This window comes from Myotis yumanensis, unplaced genomic scaffold (assembly GCF_028538775.1).
Source record: "Myotis yumanensis isolate MYYU_CA2020_CCGP unplaced genomic scaffold, mMyoYum1.0.hap1 SCAF_1, whole genome shotgun sequence".
Lineage (NCBI taxonomy): Eukaryota > Metazoa > Chordata > Mammalia > Chiroptera > Vespertilionidae > Myotis > Myotis yumanensis.
The window spans coordinates 172,095,153-172,115,495 of NW_027223752.1; the positions used below are offsets into that span (position 1 = coordinate 172,095,153).

The 20,343-nt window shown below is 40.9% G+C and overlaps 1 protein-coding gene across 1 annotated transcript in view; it reads left to right on the plus strand.

Moving 5' to 3' along the window:
* Positions 1-9,972: 9,972 nt before the first annotated feature.
* The window catches only part of CUNH4orf54 (chromosome unknown C4orf54 homolog), a 54,645-nt gene continuing 44,274 nt past the window's right edge, over positions 9,973-20,343 (plus strand). The window contains exon 1 of the mRNA XM_070433069.1: positions 9,973-10,154. Coding sequence (XP_070289170.1) covers positions 9,973-10,154 — 182 coding nt within the window. The remainder of the gene's footprint in view (positions 10,155-20,343) is intronic.

Below are 20,343 nucleotides of genomic sequence, written 5' to 3' on the forward strand. Positions count from 1 at the left end.
CCTTATGTCTTCCAAAGGCATACAGTGGGGCCTTGACTTACGAGTGTCCCGACTAACGAGTTTTTTGAGATACCAGCTGTCTCTCGGCAGATTTTTTTGCATTGAGTTGATAGAGTAATTTGAGTTAACGAGCTCCTTAACGAGCTCCTTAATGAGCTCAGTCTCAGAACGAATTAAACTCTAAGTCAAGGCCCCATTGTACTTTCGATTCCTCTGATTGATTCACTAGGGAAGGTTCCAAATTGTTGTAGCAGGAACATAAGAAATAAGGGGTTCATATTCCTCTTCTGCAAAATATGATTTTGCAATGATAATTTCGAAAGTGAGGCATTTTGGAGAGTGATAATTATAAAGTTCCTTTATCCTCACCTTTAGCTTATTAAGGACCAGGCTTAGTGTACTTGTTCATAAAGATTTATTTAAGGAAAGACCTGACAGAAAGAATAAAGGAGGAAAGCCTTTCTCTTTCTAATGGGGATGGACTATGGGGGAAGAAGGAGATTCCAGATGGTGACGGGGGAAGAACCACCCAGAGGAATTCTACTTGCCTGAGTGTGCTGGAGAAAGGCTGCCAAGCTCCAAGAGAAGCCAGACTTGTGAGCACTTCCAATAAGATTCAGAGAGATGGTAGAGCGGTACCAGCAGAGGTGAGCTTAAGAGATCAGACCTCTTATCTAAAATAGTCAAACTAATAGAAGCAGAAAGCAGAACAGTGGTTACCATGGCTTAGAGAGAGAGGGAAATGGGCCATTTCTGTTTAATGAGCATAAAGTTTCAGTTATACAAGATGAATAATTCTAGAAATCTGCTGCACAATTTGCTAAGAGAGTAGATCTCATTCTCTCTCTCTCTCCCCCCTGCGTCTCTCTTTCCTATGGCACTGACATTTATTACACACGTGACCTTGAGAACATTTATCATTTGTAAAAATGAAGGTAATAGTAATACCTACATCATAGAACTGTTTTAGAATGAAATACAAAGATGCATATACTAGTAAATGTTAGCACATAGATAATATTCAGCACATTTTAGCTCTTTAGTTTCTTTTTAAATGAAGTGTAACCTAGATATTTTTAAAGGTAAACATGTATAATGAATACCTTCTTATTTCAATAGAACTTTTTTCTAAAACATCACTCTAAAGAGTTGACTAGCACCTAAGCACATGCCTAGGCCTTAAAACCGTTTGAGTCCCAAGCAGCATGATCGTGCTGCTGAGATTTTATGTCGAGAAAACATACGATTCGTTTGAGTCCCAGGGGGTATTGAAAAAACACTGTCGAAGAATCCCAAACAGCGTGATAGCGCTTGTTTTATTTTATGTCGAGAACGGTTAATTGGTTTAACCAATCGTCTGCTGTTGGGCATTAAGGTTATTTCTGTCTTCTCACTGTTCCAAATAGTTCTCACACAAATATTCTTAGAGATACATTTTTGGAACAAATCCTAAATGGTTTTTTCAGGTTAAATTCCTAGAAGTGCAATTTCTTGGTTAAAAAAAATAGTCCTATTTAAAAGTTTGTATACATAAATATTTTTAGATTGCTTTCCAGTAAGGCAGAACTCACAACTGAGGTGCCTTTTTACAAATTTGGCAAAACATCTGACTACTTATCTTTTTTTGTCCTTGACAATATAGCTAAGATTAACAGCAAAATAAAGTCCTGCTCTGAATCAAGCAAACTTCACCTGGAACAAGAGGTCTGACATTGATCTTTCCAGATAGAGTGAAATCAAAGAGAAGGGGTGGGGGGGTGTCTCATTTGACCTCCCTGGTCTTATATGGCTGGTTGCCAAGTATAATTTCCTTACAGATACAACAGACACACCTGTCTTCTCTTTGTAAATCATTTTGCAATGATTCTTGTTGGAAAGACACCTGCATTTTTCATGGACCAGCATTCTACTTCATTCTGTTACATTCTTCACTGAAAAGGACACACACACACACACACACACACACACACACACAATTCTATTACCCTAAAACCCCCTCCGGTCTTCAGTCTAGCTCTCGCCCCCACATGGATCATTACTGCGATGACTTCCTTAGGGGATTACTCACAGGAGCAAGAACAGTCTGCTTCATGCATGGGAAGACTGAAAGCCACTAATCTACAGAACTTAATTTAGAAACAACCTGCAAAAGATAGTTAGCAACTAATGAAGGTTAATGGTTCTCCTGGCTTAGCTATCACTGTGTAAAGCCTTTCTTTTGCATCTGTTGCACCCAGGAGGCCAGAGAGGACTAGAAGACCAACATGAGACAAATAGAGGTAGCCCTTCTGCCCCATCCCTGCTGTCCTACTTAGGAAGGGAGCTGAATTTGAGAGTAGGGACCAGAGTTTAATTGAATTGGGAGTGATAAAATCATAGACTGGGGCAGGAAAGGACTCAGCCCTGGAGGGAGTGTTATATGGAGGAGAAGCGGGGGGGAGAGGAGGATTCAGAATCCAGAAGGATGCACAGCCACTGAGATATTCCCAATTAAGAGGCTAAAATGATTTTAAAATTTAATTTACTTTTTAATTTTCTAAAACAAATATACATTTCATAAACAAAATAATCTAAAGAAATGGAGTGAAATATCAGCTAACTTATGTCCCAACTACCCCTTCCCCAACTCCAAGTGACTTCTTTTTAGTTTCTAGGGTATCTTTTAAAAAAAAACATTATTTTTATTATTGACACTATTACAGATGTCCCCCCTTTGACCACCTTCCCCCTTTGACCACCTCCACCCAGCCCTTGAGTACCCTCCCTCTGACCTTGACCACACTGTTGTCTGTGTCCATGGGTTATACATATATGTTTGTTGGCTAATCCCTTCACCTTTTTTCATCCAGTCCCTCCCTCCTCCACAGCTGCCAGTTAATTCCATGTATCCATGTAGGGCAGCAGTTCTCAACCTGTGGGTCGTGACTCCTTTGGGGGTCAAATGACCCTTTCACAGGGGTCGCCTAAGACTATCGGAAAACACACATATAATTACATATTGTTTTGTGATTAATCACTATGCTTTAATTATGTTCAATTTGTAACAATGAAAATACATCCTGCATATCAGATATCTACATTATGATTCATAACAGTAGCAAAATTACAGTTATGAAGTAGCAATGAAAATAATTTTATGGTTGGGGGGTCACCACAACATGAGGAACTGTATTAAAGGATCGAGGCATTAGGAAGGTTGAGAACCACTGATGTAGGGTATCTTTTCAGTGTTTATCTTACCTAATAATAGACAAACATGTAAATTGACCATCCCTCTGCTATGCTCATCAGCCAGTCAGGAGAGTATGCAAATTAACCCAACATAGATGGCAGTTAATTCACATACGTAGGCATGAAGCAGCAGAGGACTGAAGGCTCCAGCCGGAGCAGTGAAGACTGAAGGCTCTGGCCAGAGGAGCGAAGTCCTGGGTCCCGGGTGCCGGAGGAAAACCGGTGCCGGCAGCCAGGGGAAGGGAAGGCCTATTGCATGAATCTCTTTGTGCAATGGGCCTCTAGTGCAAATATAAACCAAAATTAATATTTACTTTTATTTTCATCTTCTAAAAATATTTTAATAGTGATTCCAATATTCAATTTAAGTTATTTGAGGTGTGAGACAAATCTTCAAAATTTAGTAAATCTGTTTCACACAGACTTGTATAAAGTGTGTACATGTGTGGCTGTATTTACATGTGTGTGTCAAGGAGCAGGACTGAGTTACACACCTTTATGGACATGATGTGGAAGGAATGGTAACATGTGTGGGATGGAGAGAAAATCCATACACTGAATTAATTTAGCAGAAGCATAATAAAGCCAGAGGTGATTATGAGAACATAAACCCACCAGAAATTTATAGAAATCTTTGGAATAATGTTGGACTTTCCACAAAATGTGTAGTGGTGGTTGGAACCAATCTTATTTGGCCTATAAGGGGCAGAGCAGACTCAGTTGATACATGAATTACACATTATTGCCCTCAAAATGGAATAATCCTTAATTAATTATTCACTGGTGTGCTGGGACTTGGTGATAAAGTATCATCATTGCCAAGCTGAGAAGCTTAGATATTTTCCAAGGGCAAATGAGGAGTCATTGAAGGCTTTTGAATATGGGAATGACATAATTGGAAGTACATTTCTAAATTGACAGCAGAAAAATTACAATGCTCTTCCTGGATTTGGGAATACCTGTTAGGAAGTATGTTAATTATCTATTGCTACATAATCAATAATCCCCAAACTTACTAGCAGTAGTTTAAGACAACAGGCATTCATTATCTCACAGTTTCTGTAGGTCAGCAATGTGGGTGTCGTTACTGGCAGGACTCGGCTCTTCATGGGCTCTTGGACTGTGAACCTCAGTTCCTCCAGGGCCATTAGCCAGAGGCGCCCTCACTTCCTCAACAGTCAGCCTCTCTGTGGGGCAGCTCATCACAGGGCAGCTGGCTTCCATCACAGCCATCAAGTGAGAGAAAGGAAAGGGCAGCCCAGATGGAAATCAGAGTCTTTCATAAAAATATATATTTTTATTGATTTCAGAGAGGAAAGCAGAGGGAGAGAGAATCATTGATTGACTGCCTCCTGCACATCCCCCAATGGGGATTGAGCCTGCAACCTGGGCATGTGCCCTGACCTGGAATCGAACCATGACATCCTGATTCGTAGATTGACTCTCAACCACAAAGCCATGCCCGCCAGGCTCAAATGTCTTTTAAATCATTGTTCTCCCAACACCTAGCATGAATGACTAACATTTTCTTCTTCTTCTTCTCCTTCTCCTTCTTCTCCTCCTCCCCCTCCTCCTCCGTCTTCTCCTCCTCCCCCTCCTCCTCCTTCTTCTTCATCATGATCATCCTGTAGTGAATGAGACAAAAGAGACAACTGAACTGCTGGATATTTCATAGAAAAATTCCCATAGCCTGTACCATTTCACAAACTTTCCCTGCTGAGGTCTTTTCCTTCCTCCTTCTGTACCTTTCCCGACACCTTCTCTGTCTTGATTTCTCTGTGGCTTAAAATATACTTTGCTGCTCTCAGAGAGTGTGAAACGATTATATTCTGTCCTGGCTCCTGACTGCAAGATCAAATGACTTTTAACTGCTGGCTCACTTTTTACCTTCATTTCCCTTTCAGTATAGTGAGCATGCATTTTCTATTTAGTAAAGGCTTTTTAACTTATTTAGCTTAATGGTGTTTTTCTGTTGAGGAGTATTATTAATGTGTGACAGAAAGTGCTGAGAGAGTGAAGAAAAGTGCCATGGTTGACAGCACTATAAATAGCAGTTTGGGAAACTGAGATCTGCAGGCGTAGGACTCCAATCCAGCCTGAGGACGGATGCCGTGCCAGCCAGCAGGGACCAGGGCTTTCTGGTAGCATCACCCTGTAAACAGTATTCACTAATCTCCCCTCCCCCCCCTCTTTATTTTATCAGGCTACTGGTCAATGCGACCCAAATTAATATAAAATAAGACAAAATCATACTGTATTTGTTAAATTGTTTTGTGTTATATTTATTTTGATAAGTTTTCATTTTGTTACTATTTTCCTGAAATCTAGTATATGTTTTTACATTAAGACAAAGAAAGAATTTGTTTCATTTTCATTCATGTTTTACCATATATACACATGTATTACTTGAGATAATAATTTTTTGCATAATGATGAAATGTTAGAATAAAAGTCAAGGCCTGAGAAACTACTTATTGCCTTAGCCTTTCAATTTGGAAACCAAGAGAATAAATATTAAGAAAAGGCCTTTCTCTCTCTCTCTCTCTCTCTCTCTCTCTCTCTCTCTCTCTCTCTCTCATCCAAGGACATTTTTTAATCCTCATCCAAGGATATTTTTCCCATTGAATTTTAGAGAGAATGGAAAGGAGGGAGGAGGAGGAGAGAAAGAGATAGAGAAAGAAACATTGATGTGAGAGAGACACATTGATTGGTTGCCTCCTGCATGTGCCCCGACCAGGCTGGAATCAAACCTGAAACTATCTCCCAAAGGGTTAAAAAAATACCCTAGGTTTATTTAGCAAATTTTACTCGCTTATAACAAGATTTATGAATGGATTATCAATAGTCAGAATGGAGAACACATACACAATTGGGTAGCCACAATTCTGAAGTTTAAAGTGGTCTGCAAACCAAAAGGGTTTTTATTTGCTTTTGCAGCAAACTCATTTGGCAACAAAATCTAAACATGAACTGATGATGCAAGGCTATTGATTAACTTCATTTATTTTGCTGACTGAAAACATTTTACTGCAGTAATATTAATATGTTTGATTTTGGGATGTTGCCAAGGCCCCACTGAAAGTGTTACAAAAAATAGTTTATATACTTTACTACCTGTGAAAGGATGTAAAAAGTGTGGTGTCAGTAACATGCAATATCAACATTTTCAAGTGGAAGATTGAGGACTGGTATGGAATCATAAATAGATGTTCAAGTTGGAAGGTACCTAAGAGATACTATACGTATTCCAACCTCCTTGTTTTATGAATGAGGGCGCTGAGTCCAGAGAAGTGCCAAAGGTCTTACTACTCGGTTAGTAGCAGAGATAGAAATAGACTCTAGTCCCCAGGTGCTCAATTCCTGGGCTCCTTCTACTCACAGCCTATAATGAGCTGTTTCCAGTGACTGGAATTTCTAAACAAGTGAAATGGACTTGAGCGTGTCCTTTACTCAAGACTCACTATTGCAGAGTGGAGGGAGACGCAAAACTGTGCACATCCCTACTTTTGAAAGAAACAATGTCCCTGTTCTTTTCCTAAATTGATCCCTATAAAACTTTTCTACCAATCAGCACAAGGATCATCACCATCACAATCTCCCCAGTTTGTTAGGCACCGTTTCAAACACTTAAAGGAGAAGTCCTAGACCTCATACTCCAATTTAACTCCATTTTTTGATGAGTTTCTATGAAAAATCACTTCAGAATGCATATTCATTCTTTTAAATATATTTTTACTGTTGATAGTATTACAGATATCTCCCATTCCTCCCCACCTTTACCCCTTTCCTCCCGCCCCCCCCCCCAGATCTTCACTACCCTATTGCCCATGCCCATGGGCTATGCATATAAGTATATAAGTTCTTTGGTTTATCTTAATCACTAGGAATTTGCTGGGCTTCTATGTGCCCAAGATTATGAAGTGATTAAATCAGTGACTTTCAACCAGGGGTGATTTTGTCTTTCAGGGAATAATTGGCAACCTGTCACAACTTGGGGCATGCTATTGGCATTTAGTGGGTAGAGGCCAGGGGTGCTATTAAACACCCCACAATGCACAGGACAGCCCCTTGCCCCAAAGGTCAAAGGCACTAATCTTGAGAAATGCTGGGACTAAATATATACCATTGTCTTCTTCTTCAGAGACTCTGTACTCTAATCGCAAAACAGCAACCTAACCCACATTCGTGGAGTTAGGAAGAATAATTAAATAATAAACAAAGTGGTCTAAAGATTTAGAATCAAAGACCAAAGTTCAAGCCCCACCCTGCCACTGATTTCCCTTGTGACCTTTGGAAAATCACTTAAGCATTTGGGGCCTCAGTTTCCTTATCTCTAAAACAAGGTTAATGATAACTAACCTATATATTTTATTGGGCCGCTGTGAGTATCAAAGGAGATAGTGTTTTTGAGAATACTGTGAGAACTGTAACACATTATATAAATATACTATGAATAAATACAGTTTGCCACTCATTATAACACTGTCTTTCACAAAATACAGACAGATGTGTTCTGCATCCACCAACCTAACACTGAACTTGTCGAGTACCCACCCTGGTCTCAGTGGACAGCACCGTCACCACGGGTGACCCAAGTCAGGAACACCACATCCTCTTGATCCTTTTCTTCCTCTTGCTCCCAATCAGCCACTGAGTCCCGGGGAACCTACTTTTTAAAAATCTTTTCTTAAGAGGGTAAATGCAAGAATACAAATTTAGATAAATATCCACCCACATACTCACTGATGAGTCAGATGTTGAGTCACAGACAGATGTCACGACACTGTTTAATTACACTTTGTTGTCCTCTACCTCTTCCTGAATCTTGTCCTCTTACCTCTTAAGATTTCTTCCCTTATTTTTGGGGAAAAATGTCTTCCTGGAGACTTAGTAACAAATCCATTGCTGCAGATACCTTGCCGCCTTTGTTTTTGGAAATAAATCGACTAAAGACCAGGTGAATAGTCCTTTTCAGAATGGAAGTCAGGATATAAGTGAAGGTTTGTGAGGTCGTCATTTGAGATCTAACGGAGGAGCTCAGATCTTCAGAATCTCTGAGGAACTCGGACATCTTTCTGGAAGGCATGAGCTAATTGGCCAAACTTATGTAAACTTTATGTAAAAGATTTACTTTGGTTTAAAAATTTACTCTCTAGAAGATGTTTTCTTTGTGAAATTATTCCTAATAGTGTAACAATGACTCTCCCAGTGTAATTAAAACATATTTTAATTTACAAACAAATATTTTAAAGGCACATCTCTTCTAATGCATCAGGTAATGTACATGGGGTGGGAAAGAAAGCACAAATGGGCAATCACCGCATTGATGGAAGAATAGTACAGGCACAGGTAGAAAAGAGAAGGAAAGTGACTTCTTTCAAAATTGATCAGTACAGATTATTTACTAGAACTGAATTCACTTTTTAAACCCATAGTCACTTCATTGCTCATAACATACAAATCTCATACTATCGTTTAATGTAGGTATACATTAACACAGACAAATGATTTATTTTTATTTTCTTTCCCTTGATGTTTTGAGTTCTATGGTAGTATCAATCTCAGCATGCAGTTCTTAGATGAAACATTTTTCACAAATTCCGTGTCACTCAATGGAATATAAAGGGACATTATACAATTAAATTATATTACTGGCTGGGTATCATCAAAAACTTCAATTCCACCGTTTCCCCCTGTGATACTCAGAAGGGTTATATTTTTCCCATGACACATACATTTCCACCCATTACATAGGGTCATGCATGTTCTGATTTGATCCGACCCATAAAGCGAAAGACACCAATCTTGCCTGGTTGTAGCAGTTGGTCCGGTATTCACACCCACCATCACCTAAAGCCAGACTGGAAACTTCCTTCTGACCATGCACACTAGGTTCCTTTTTTCTTTCCAGGCCGTACATCTTTTTGATGCTAGCTTTCCCCTTGTATGAAGACCATAACGTCTCCTGGTGGTAGGGATGGTTAAGGAGCAGAGAATGGAAACAAGATAGATCTCACTTCACAAATTATAAGGAAATTTGGGTTTGCTTGTGTACCCTAATCTCTAACATGCTATAGAATAGATTATTCTATTTGATTTTGGTATCATTTCCTGGGGCCTTATAGTTCCCACTTGCCTGTTTCCTCTCTGATGTTCATGCTTAGGGGTTTGCACTGAGAACAGCAATGTCAGAAGGATGTCTGCTAGATTTATATGGCAGCTTACACTGGAAAACCACATATCAGAATATGCCCCTTTAAAGTTCCAATAGAAACCTCTTAAAGTTTCCAGGAGAAACCTCTTTCTAAATTAAAAAAAGCCCACCCTCTATTCTTTCTCTCATTGAGCTCCACCTAATGGCAATTTCATGCTTTTCAAAAGGGGCGGAATTCATGGTGTTCAGGTGTCCCCCGGGGCATCCAGAGAGCTGAGTTTGGGCTTTTCTCGGGGACAGAAGTAAGCCCTGGGATTTATCATTTGCTGCATCAGGATTTTACTGATTGGATTGATTTCAGTCCTGGGCACAGAGAAAGTCAACAAAAGAGAAAGGGTATGTTTTCACTGAATCATTTCACAAAACAACATACCCTCAGTGCACAGATCCAAGGAACCTTTGTTAGGGTTAGAGCCATCCAGCTGTTCTCAATGCCAAGTCAGATCAGAAAATTGCAGGCTTGAGACTGAAGCCTGCAGGAGGCCTCTCTAGCAGCCCTCCCTGCATTAGCTTATGGTACTGAGGCGATGCGGAAAACGCACACCATGGTGGGCATGCATTTCAAGATGGAAAGAGCAAGAGCAAAGCTCGAATGCCTCATTGGTCACGACATTGCTCACAGGGGTGGAGAGACCCACAGGAAGTGCTCTGAGGGTGTCATTCAGTGGCTGCTGGAGGCACACTCTGCTGAGTCACTGGCCTTGGCAGGGTGAGTTGGCTGGGACCTTGTAGGCAGGTGATAGAGAGAGAAACAAACCTGTTCTTGAAACTTAACAGCAAGTCGCTTTCCTAAGACTCACTTTTTATTTTAGCCCAATCCCTTCTTTTCTGTATTTCTTATATTTGAGCCATTCAGACAGCACTGCAAGTATATTTACTTATAAATGTCTGGAGTAATTGCAAATATTTTAGCCTCCAGGAGGAAGGAGCCTCTTTCTCCTCTCCCACTTTCCCTTTTCGCCAAACATACTAGTATGTAGGCACATGGACACACACACACACACACACACACACACACACACACGACAGCCTGGGGAATATTTATGGTTGTGGATTGCTACTGAGGAATTAATCTAACACCAGAAAGGAGATAATACAAAAAATGAGAAGGACCCCCTCCCAGGCACCTGGATCCTATGTCTGGGACTAAAGGAATCTGATGTACCCAGAACCACCCTCACCCCAGCATGGACTCAGGCTGCCTTTCCAGGTGGGATCCACCAGGAAACTTCGCCTGCTCCCCACCTTGTGCCTTTTACACCAACTTGCTTGTTTGGAAAGATTTTCTATTCCATGAGTGAGCCGGCAAATATTTCCGCTCAAAGGCTGTGAAAGGTGGGAATGAGACATCCGGAAGCAGCTGTTTGAGTTCTACAACACCCATCAGGCCAGCTGGAGGTCCCTTTATTATCCCTTTGTTATTGAGAGAGGTTGCTGCCTATAGAGGAGCCCAGCTTCTCAAAGGCATTGCCTTTCAAGGGTCTTACTATATTTACCCATGACCAGTGGGGGCGGCTTTGCTTCTCCAGCCAAAGGTGAGTGATTATTAACCAGATGATCTAAGGGCTAAGGTGACTCTGAAAGAGAGACAGGAAATGCAGTCATAGATCTCTTCAGTTCATCGTCCCCTCTCCCCAAACCACATACTCCTCTGCTATTTGCTCTAGCTTTCGGTCACAATTCGTTTGCTACTGAGAGAATTCTTGTCTTGGACTGACTTCTCTTCAAGGGCATAACATGGCAGTGTCTGTAAGGAAATCTGAATTTAGAGAATAGAAAGTGCCCTCTGAGCCTTCCTATGATGATCATCCCGGGGACTGGCCAGATCGTTGCCCAGGACGAGTTTCATAACCCTGTGGGAATGTATCCTTCACTTCGCTTACAACTTTGCTTTTTCACCCTGCACAGAGCACAGACTCCAATGGATTCATTAGCATGTATGCGGCCTTACAGCTAACGCCCACACTGCATCTCAGGCTTAAAGGCAATAACCTGAGCCCATAACCCTCTTCCTTCCTTCAAACAGGGCAAGGTGTATTGCCTCAATTCTTCTCCTTCAACCACCACTGGGAAATTTTCAGATTGGCCGAGGAATAAAAAGTTCAGCTAGAAGATGTCAACACTGCAGCCCTGTCACTTCTTGGCAGATAACTGCTCCACTTCAATGGTACTTGGGTTTGCCTTTCGCTCTATTGTCAGAAATTCATTCAGCTGCAAGCAGCAGAGCACTGTCCCCACCATGGCTTCCATTCATCAGGATGTTCCCCTGAAACCCTCGGTTTGTGTTTTATTGTCCCTAGTGGTGTCTCTTTGCCACCCCCAACTCCAGGGGAGTCTAGGAAGTTGAGATTTTTAGCCCAGCACATTGTTAACTTGAACAAAATTAATATGGAAGTGGTAGTGGTAGGAGGCAGGGGTTGGGTTGGGGTAGAAAAACCATAGTGACTGCTGCAGTCTGAGCATCTAACACAGTGATGGCGAACCTTTTGAGCTCGGCGTGTCAACATTTTGAAAAACCCTAACTTAACTCTGGTGCCGTGTCACACATAGAAATTTTTTGATCTTTGCAACCATAGTAAAACAAAGACTTATATTTTTGATATTTATTTTATATATTTAAATGCCATTTAACAAAGAAAAATCAACCAAAAAAATGAGTTCGCGTGTCACCTCTGACACGCGTGTCATAGGCTCGCCATCACTGATCTAACATATATTTGTTCAATGAGGCCCTAAAATGTTAAGACAAGGCATGGTGAAATCCTAAAATTATAAGATAAAACATGACTGGAAAGAAGGTAAAAAGCATTGTGACAAAAATCTTCAGGCTGAAAATTCAGTCCCTGCTAGGAGGGGACAGCTGCTTCTTTGAGGGCCTGAGAAGCAATCTTACCCCTCCCACTTCCACTCTCAGCCCTTCCCCCAGCTAACATCAGGGGGAGCAGAAGAGACGTGAGCTCAGAAGTCACATGGAGGTTGATGTTCCAGCAGATGTTGCATGTGGGGTTGTGTATGACTAAATGGGGCTTAAAATGATGACATCGATGAGGGGCTGTGTCAGTCACTCTGTGTATGTAGGTAAGTAGTATTTTACTTATTCCTAGCTACTCCATGTTGCTGGGAATGCTTTTTAGAAACCTCCGTTAGTCTGAGTGTCTTAAGTTTTTGTTACTCAAAGCTCTCTGTTCCGTGTGAGAGGCGTCGGAAGTTATCCTGACTTTCTAGAGAGAGGGCGCCCCTATGTTTTACAGCATATGTGCCGTGGTGTTACTTTGTTTTAGTTGTGGCTGCGACTTAGCAAGACAAGATTGCGCATTTCATTTTATTTTATTATTTATTTTTTCTCTTGCACTGCTCCTGTCTTTCTGGAGGTAAGTTACACCTAAGCCAGGCAGATGGTTGGTCCTTGAGTGAGAGTCAGCTCACTCCGGGAATGTAGGAAATGGAGCAACTTCAGTCTCTTTCAAAACCAGCCAGGCATTGGCAGATGACCTGTGTCAGTGAACCGAGGGGAGGATGCTTCAGTGGTTCCAGTGAAAAGGTCAAGGCTACAACTTCAACTCATTACACGATGAGATCCTTTCCTTTTAATTGCCCTTCCCTCACTGGGTGCTTTTATTAAAAGCTATTCCATCACAGGCATGACAGATTCAGGACTCAGCCTCCCTTGCCCCTCTCCGGCCGGCCGTTCCCTGGAGGAGGACCCCACTCTGTGGACATTAACGCACCGGAGCTCATAATATTGGTACCTGGAGATTCCCAACTGTACCGGCAGCCAGGGAGTAGCCCTGGAACTGAGGGTGACACATGGGGAAGAGGGAATCCTTGACAACAGCCATTTCTTCTAAGAGGCATTTTCCTGCTTGGCTGGTTATGATGGCATTTTCTCATGGAGTGTGTAGACAGCTCCCTGAAACACTCATTTTCCTATTTGTTGACATTAAGAATCAGGTATCTATGAAAAAAAATTATAAATCTGCTTCCAATAAGTGATTTTAGGAATTATATAGCTTAAAAATTTCAGTCACATCTTTAGAAACTCACTAATCTGAGACATTTAAGTAATTAAATATTTTCTTGCTACAGAGCAGGTCTCTTGAATAGAAACATTTTGCATGATAATTTCTTATTTATGTGTGAGAATCAGATATAGATTAAATATGTTGCTACTCCATCTCAATTTATTTTCTGAAATTAGGATGTTCATCTTAAGAATGTATATTAGATTGCTCAGGGTGTTATAGAAAAAGTACCACAGACTAGATGGCTTGAACAACAGAAATTTCCCCATGATCACGGAAGCCAGAAGTCTGAGATCAAGGTGTTGGCAGGGCTGTTGTCTTCTGAGGCCTCTCTCCTTGACTTGTAGTTGGCCGTCTTCTCCCTGTATCTTCACATCATCTTTCCTCTGTACTTGTGCGTGTCCTAATTTCCTCTTTTTACAGGACACCACTCACACTAAAGAAAGCCCCGCTCTAATGACCTCATTTTAATTTAATCATCTCTTTAAAGGCCTTCTCTTCAAATATAGTCTCATTCTAATGTACTGGGGGTTAAGACTTCAGCATATAAATTTTTTTTCTGGGGTGGCAGGCACAACTCAACCCATAACAGAAAGTACTAGAAAGAAAAATATATTTGCAGAGTGTATAAATTTATTGAAGTATATTATATGCCAGGCAATGGGATAATTATTTCGCATGTATTATTTTATATGCTCCCTATAATAATCCTAAAAGCTAGAATTATTAGAATTTTTATTTTTACAAATGAGAACAATTGGACTCAACACTGAAGTAACTTTCCCAAAGCTATAGAGAATGAATTCTCAAAATCAAGACTGTACACGGCCTCCAGAAGGTGCACATTACCATTATGCTCTTCTGCAACTTCTCCAAGGTCACAGAGTTGTTGGCAGAAATGCAGGCCTCCTAAACCTCAGTGCAGCATTCTATTGCAGGAATATGCAAATATTAAGCAAATGTCACTTTGCCTAGAACTAATGTCTTTCCCAGGATATGGAAGTTTTTGTGTTAAACCTGAGACAATCACAGCTTTAGAAACAGAAGCAGAAAATATAGGAAACCATCTCAACAACCACAGAGTCAGCCCCTGTGGAGAACAGGATCATCAGTTGAGGCATAATAACTAGAGACTCTTGAGAGACTGAACATACCAACTGACAATGATAAGACCATATATAAAAATAGACCCTTGACCAACAGCCTGCAGTGACCTGCCCAGGAAATCAGCTCCTTGTCTGCAATAAACCACCAGGAAGCCAACTTGCTATAAGTCACAATTGCAAGAAGCCAGATTGCTATCTCTGGTGGCAACCCAGGAAGCTATACAATGATTTCCGTCACAATCAGCCCCAAATGGACAGGACTTGATTAATAACTGACAGCATCCCTAATTTTTGTCCATATTTCCATCTTAGGACCAACCAGAAAAAGCCAAATATGCACCCTTAACCAATCACTTAGGATGCCCTGCTTCTAGTTAGCTCATGTAAGCCTCCCCATGCCAACAGCCTCCAATCCGGGCACACACGAAGCCTTCCCTTTTTTTTACTGTACAGTTTTCCCTTTCCTCTGTTTGCCTTTGAGTCTTTGTCCATATGCAGGCAACAGTGTCAGACTCTCTCCCTACTGAATGCTCAGAAGAAACAGCCTTTGCTTGCCCTCAGTGGTTGATGCACGTCATTCTCTCTCTTCTCTAGTGCTACACCATTTCGGTGACTCAGCACTTTGCCTCTACTGCTCTTACCTCCCTGCTGCCACTGAAAACAGCTTCTATCACCTTCCTGTCTCAGGCTTCTGTTTGCTGCCTTATTTTTGCACCCTTCAGGTTCTCCTCTTTTCCACCAGCTGCATCTGTCTTTGATTTAAACTCCCTGAAAGAGAGAATCTGACTGCAACATGCATCCAGTACCTAGGGAACATCCTTATTATGCATTGTTATGGTTCCAGCCAACTCATAAGCTGCTGGTCAGATGAAGATGTCTGCCTTTGGCTCAAGAGTCTGTCCTTGTCCAATTAGGTGTGTTCATGGTAATACCATCATGTGATACAAAGCACGGTAACATGCACAAAGGACCATTTCATTTAAAAAGGTCTGCAGTTATGCTTCACTTGGAGTGTACTTTTCATAAAACTGGTCAATAGCAATACCCTTAATAACGTTATGTCTGAAAGACATTTGATTCTTACTGAAATGATATGTTAATATTTGAACATGTGAAGCACACTTGGCTTTCCTGAACAGAAATTCTTGCAAATTGGACTCCAAGTGAACAACATGGCATTCTCCCGTTTTATTGAATGGTTCCTTACATATAAAGCATTTCAATAAATGATTTATAAATGGCTATTCACATGTAATTATATAAACTATTTTCTTCTCAAAAATAATTTGAACCAAAGAATGGCTACTTTCAAATCCATTTTGTCATAAAGTTCTTCAGGAATACTTAATTAATCTTGACTTTCTGGTATTCATTCATTCAACACTTATTTCTCATATTTACTGAGTACCTACCACCTTCAGGCACAATGGCATTTTGTATAGACGTCTGATTTCCAAAGGAAAATTGTTATATTTAAATCCCTAAGTTACTTTACTATAGATACATCATTAGATAAGTGTTCAGAGAAACATGATTTTAATATCAAAAGGTCATTAGGTTCAAAAGCTTCAGTTTTAGGACCTATTCTTCATTGCCTGTGGAGATGAGAAGAATTCAAGTTTGCAGCACATGACTAATACAGATCACTAGAGAGATGAGTTCTAGAGGCAACGGAAAGTCATTAGGTTCTGTCTCAATCTCACAGATCATCACTTAAGAGCCATCTCATTCCTTTAATTTTTGGCTGGTAGTCACTAAAAAAATCACTGGTCATTTTTCCAGACAATTTTTCTCATGAAATACAACTTGCAAACAAGTCGACATAAGAGTTTAGTCTTCTTTCCAGTAGTGTTTCTCTATTAAGATGATAACTGGCAATGCTGTATACAAATTCATATTTCTTTGTTTAATTTGCTTGTCCCAAGATTTGCTTAAACTTGGAGGAAAGTAACTTAATCAGCCTAGAGATCCTCTGTGACCAGAGACGAGACCATCCAATATAGGGTGGATATTCCTTTCATGTCTTTCTGTCGTGCTGAGCATATATGCTGGATCATGTAGTAAATATGAATGACAGTCATCAGCAATTCATTTCTGAAGGCCATTGGTATTGTGAGTTTATTCAAGACAGGCCCAATCAAGCAGGTCTAGGAATAGAGACTGGGCTGAGGCACTCTGCTGTGAGAACCAAGATGGGCAGAACACTCAGTTAAAAGCATGGGGCAGGTAAGGCCCTGTGGGTCCTGGAGCTCTGGAGAAGTTTATGGGTGTAGGAAGTGAGAAAGGGAGTGGGAAATGACAGGAAGCTGAGAAAAGGGAGTTTTCATTTTCAAAAGTCAGAATTCAGAGATTGGCTTCAGAAAACTAATCCAGGAAAAACCTCTAATTTGTTAAGTATCAAGTGCTGAGAAAGAGAGGCTCTAGCACAGTGGTTCTCAACCTTGGCTGCTCATTAGAATCACCTGGGACTCTTTTTAAAATCCTGATTTCTGGGCCTCATCCTCCGGAAATTCTGTTTCTTTGTTATGGGGTGGGGACACAGCATTAGTAACAAAGAAACAGAATTTCCAGAGGATGAGGCCCAGAAATCAGGATTTTAAAAAGATTCCCAGGTGATTCTAATGTGCAGCCAAGGTTGAGAACCACTCCTAGCAGGTAGTTAATAAGGGCTACTGCCCAGCCGGTATAGTTCAGTGGTTGAACCAGGAGGTCACGGCTCAATTCCAGTCAGGGCCCATGCCTGGGTTGGGGGGCTCAATCCCCAATAGGGAGCATGCAGGAGGCAGCCAGTGACTCTCTCTCATCATTGGTGCTTCTAGCTCTCTCTCCCTTCCTCTGTCTGAAATCAATAAAAAAAAATACAGTTTTAAAAAGGGCTTGCTATTCCCACTCTGTACCACTCACCATCTGCACAAGGTATTGTTGAATTTTGAGATTTCTACCATAAATGAAATCAATTCTCACATCTTTTCTGAGTCTTGGTATGGAATTAAGAAGCAGAGTATTATTGAGGGCCACTGCTGTGTTTACAAAGCTGTAGCTTATATAAATTCTCTTTTCAGCATTGCTAAGTAATGGCAGAAGTAACCACTAATAACCTATGTGAGCTTTAAAATTCCCTACCAGCTGCTGAATGACCATACCGAATACATCCACATATCTACAAGGGAAAATTCCAGATGGGATGAGGTTAAAAATCCTCAAGCTGTCCTGACTCTTTCCCTCCTGCATTTCACCTTTTGCTTTGCTAATACTACTGTCTCTTCCAACATCCTGAGCTAGGATGGCCCCTGTCATTCCCACACAGCATCCTCAGGCACACCCTGCACCCATCAACCCATCCTCACTGCCATCAATTTAGGAAAATTACTTCATCTCTTAGTTCACCTAAGGCAGGGTTAATCATTGACTCTAGCATAGATTTGGCTGACACAGAAAGCATAGAGTTCATTACCTAATCTGACTCAACCTAATCACATGTATCTTAGCAAAACACTCCACCTTGTTTCCTTGTTATTGATCTCACTCCGTGTTCTCTAGACTAAAGTAAGTGGATTTGGATGACACTGTTAAAAAATATGGTAGCAGTCTCACCCAAAATAGATTCTAAATGTCATCTCCAAATCTGGGCCCCAGGCTGCTCTGTCACTGTGTCCTGAGTTCTGCCCCCCTCTCCGGCCCTTACGGAGAAAGCCATTTCTCAATGTGTCTGAGTGTGCTCCGTCTTTCTATTTTGAGCCATCACCGTTTCATTAATTCCATTCCTGGAGGGCTCTCTGGCATTGGGGCCCTGAATGTTCAGTCTTAAGCCCTCATCCATTTCTGTCCAACTTGCATGATTTACTTGACACATGTTCACTAGCTAGTGAGATACCAAGGTTCATTTCAACCTCAAAATAAGCTTAGCTGTCTCACCCGCTATTCTAAGTTAGCATCAGGTTTTAATCTTATCATGATCTGTCTTTGATGACAGATCCCCTCTATCCCCATTTCTAATCTCTATCCATTACTTCTAACTACGAGAAACAGAATCTCCATCTTTTGTTTTGGAAAGTATCCATTTTCATCTGGGTCTCCCACTAAATTCCTCTCTAAAGGGGGCCTTTCACTCTTAGCTCATCTTCAGAACAGAAAGGCCCTTAGTGAGTAAGCAAATTCATGCAAGCAGCTCCCCTCTTTGCCCAGGTTCTGCTGGGTGACTCGCCTGTGAGGAAACTGAGATGTCATTTTCTGGAATCCCATACCTCCCACTTGTTTTACAACAGCAAAACGATTTTTCACTGACTATAAATGCAACAGATATGGTCTCCATCAAGGGAAAAGAAGCATTAGTAACTGACAATCTAAAGTATCAGTTAGCCCTAAGATTAATATGAGAAAGAGCCCACAGTCTCGATTTTAAAAGTGGCTCTCTTGCTCCACAAACACATGAGTATGGCTGGCCTGATCGGGTGTTTTAACAATTATTGACTACACGTCTTCTGTAGCTCAGGGAATTTGAACAATTAAAATCGTCATACCCTGATTCGGGAAAGGTAAGAAGTTATTTCAGAATAGATTAGATCTCTGGCATACATTGTTAGCATCTTTTGGACAGACATTCCACCTCAGTCAGTATACAGGGTTTTAACTCACCCATAAGCATACTATATACTTCTTAGATATTTCCATAATTTCTTATGTTTTTGCAGTTGTTTTTAATCAAAGAACATTATGTATTGCTACATATTTTCTTAAGAAAGATGAGAGGATTCATGTTCTGATGAATCAGCATAGCCAGTTGGCCAGTCAGAAATGATTGCGTGTCCATCAGTGTCAGCACTGACACATTTTCATGTCAAGGGACAGCCATGAGCATTTGTGGGGTGTAATATTAATCCAAGGCAATGTGTGGCATGCAAAGGGTTAAGTTATGCCTTTTAATGGCACATTAGATGAGTTGTTCTGTTATTTCTGTTACCATCTATTAGAGTTGATTGGCAATACAATCCGAATAATTCTTTTTTTTAAATTTTGTTTTATTGTTTAAAGTATTACAAAGAGTATTACATATGTCTCCTTTTTTTTCCCCCTTGACATTCCCCTGGCCTCCCCTACCCCCCGACCCCAGTGTCTTGTGTCCATTGGTTATGCTTATATGCATGCATATGAGTCCTTCGGTTGAGCTCTTACCCACCCACCCCCAAGCCTCCCCGGGCTTCCCGCTGTAGTTTGACAGTTTGTTCAATGCTGCTCTGCTTCTGCATCTATTTTTATTCATCAGTTTATAATGGTCTTTATTATCCATAAATGAGTGAGATCATGTGGTATTTTTCCTTCATTGACTGGCTTATTTCACTTAGCATAATGCTCTCCAGTTCCATCCATGCTGCTGCAAATGGTCAGAATTCCTTCTTTTTTACAGCTGCATAGTATTCCATTGTGTAGATGTACCACAGTTTTCTAATCCATTCATCTGCTGATGGGCACTTAGGCTGTTTCCAAATCTTAGCCATGGTGAATTGTGCTGTTATGAACATAGGTATGCATATATCCTTTCTGATTGGTGTTTCTGGTTTCTTGGGATATATTCCTAGAAGTGGAATCACTGGGTCAAATGGGAGTTCCATTTTTAACTTTTTGAGGAAACTCCATACTGTCTTCCATAGTGACTGCACCAGTCTGCATTCCCACCAGCAGTGCACAAGTGTTCCTTTTTCTCCACATCCTCTCCAGCACTTGTCGTTTGTTGATTTGTTGATGACAGCCATTCTGACAGGTGTGAGATGGT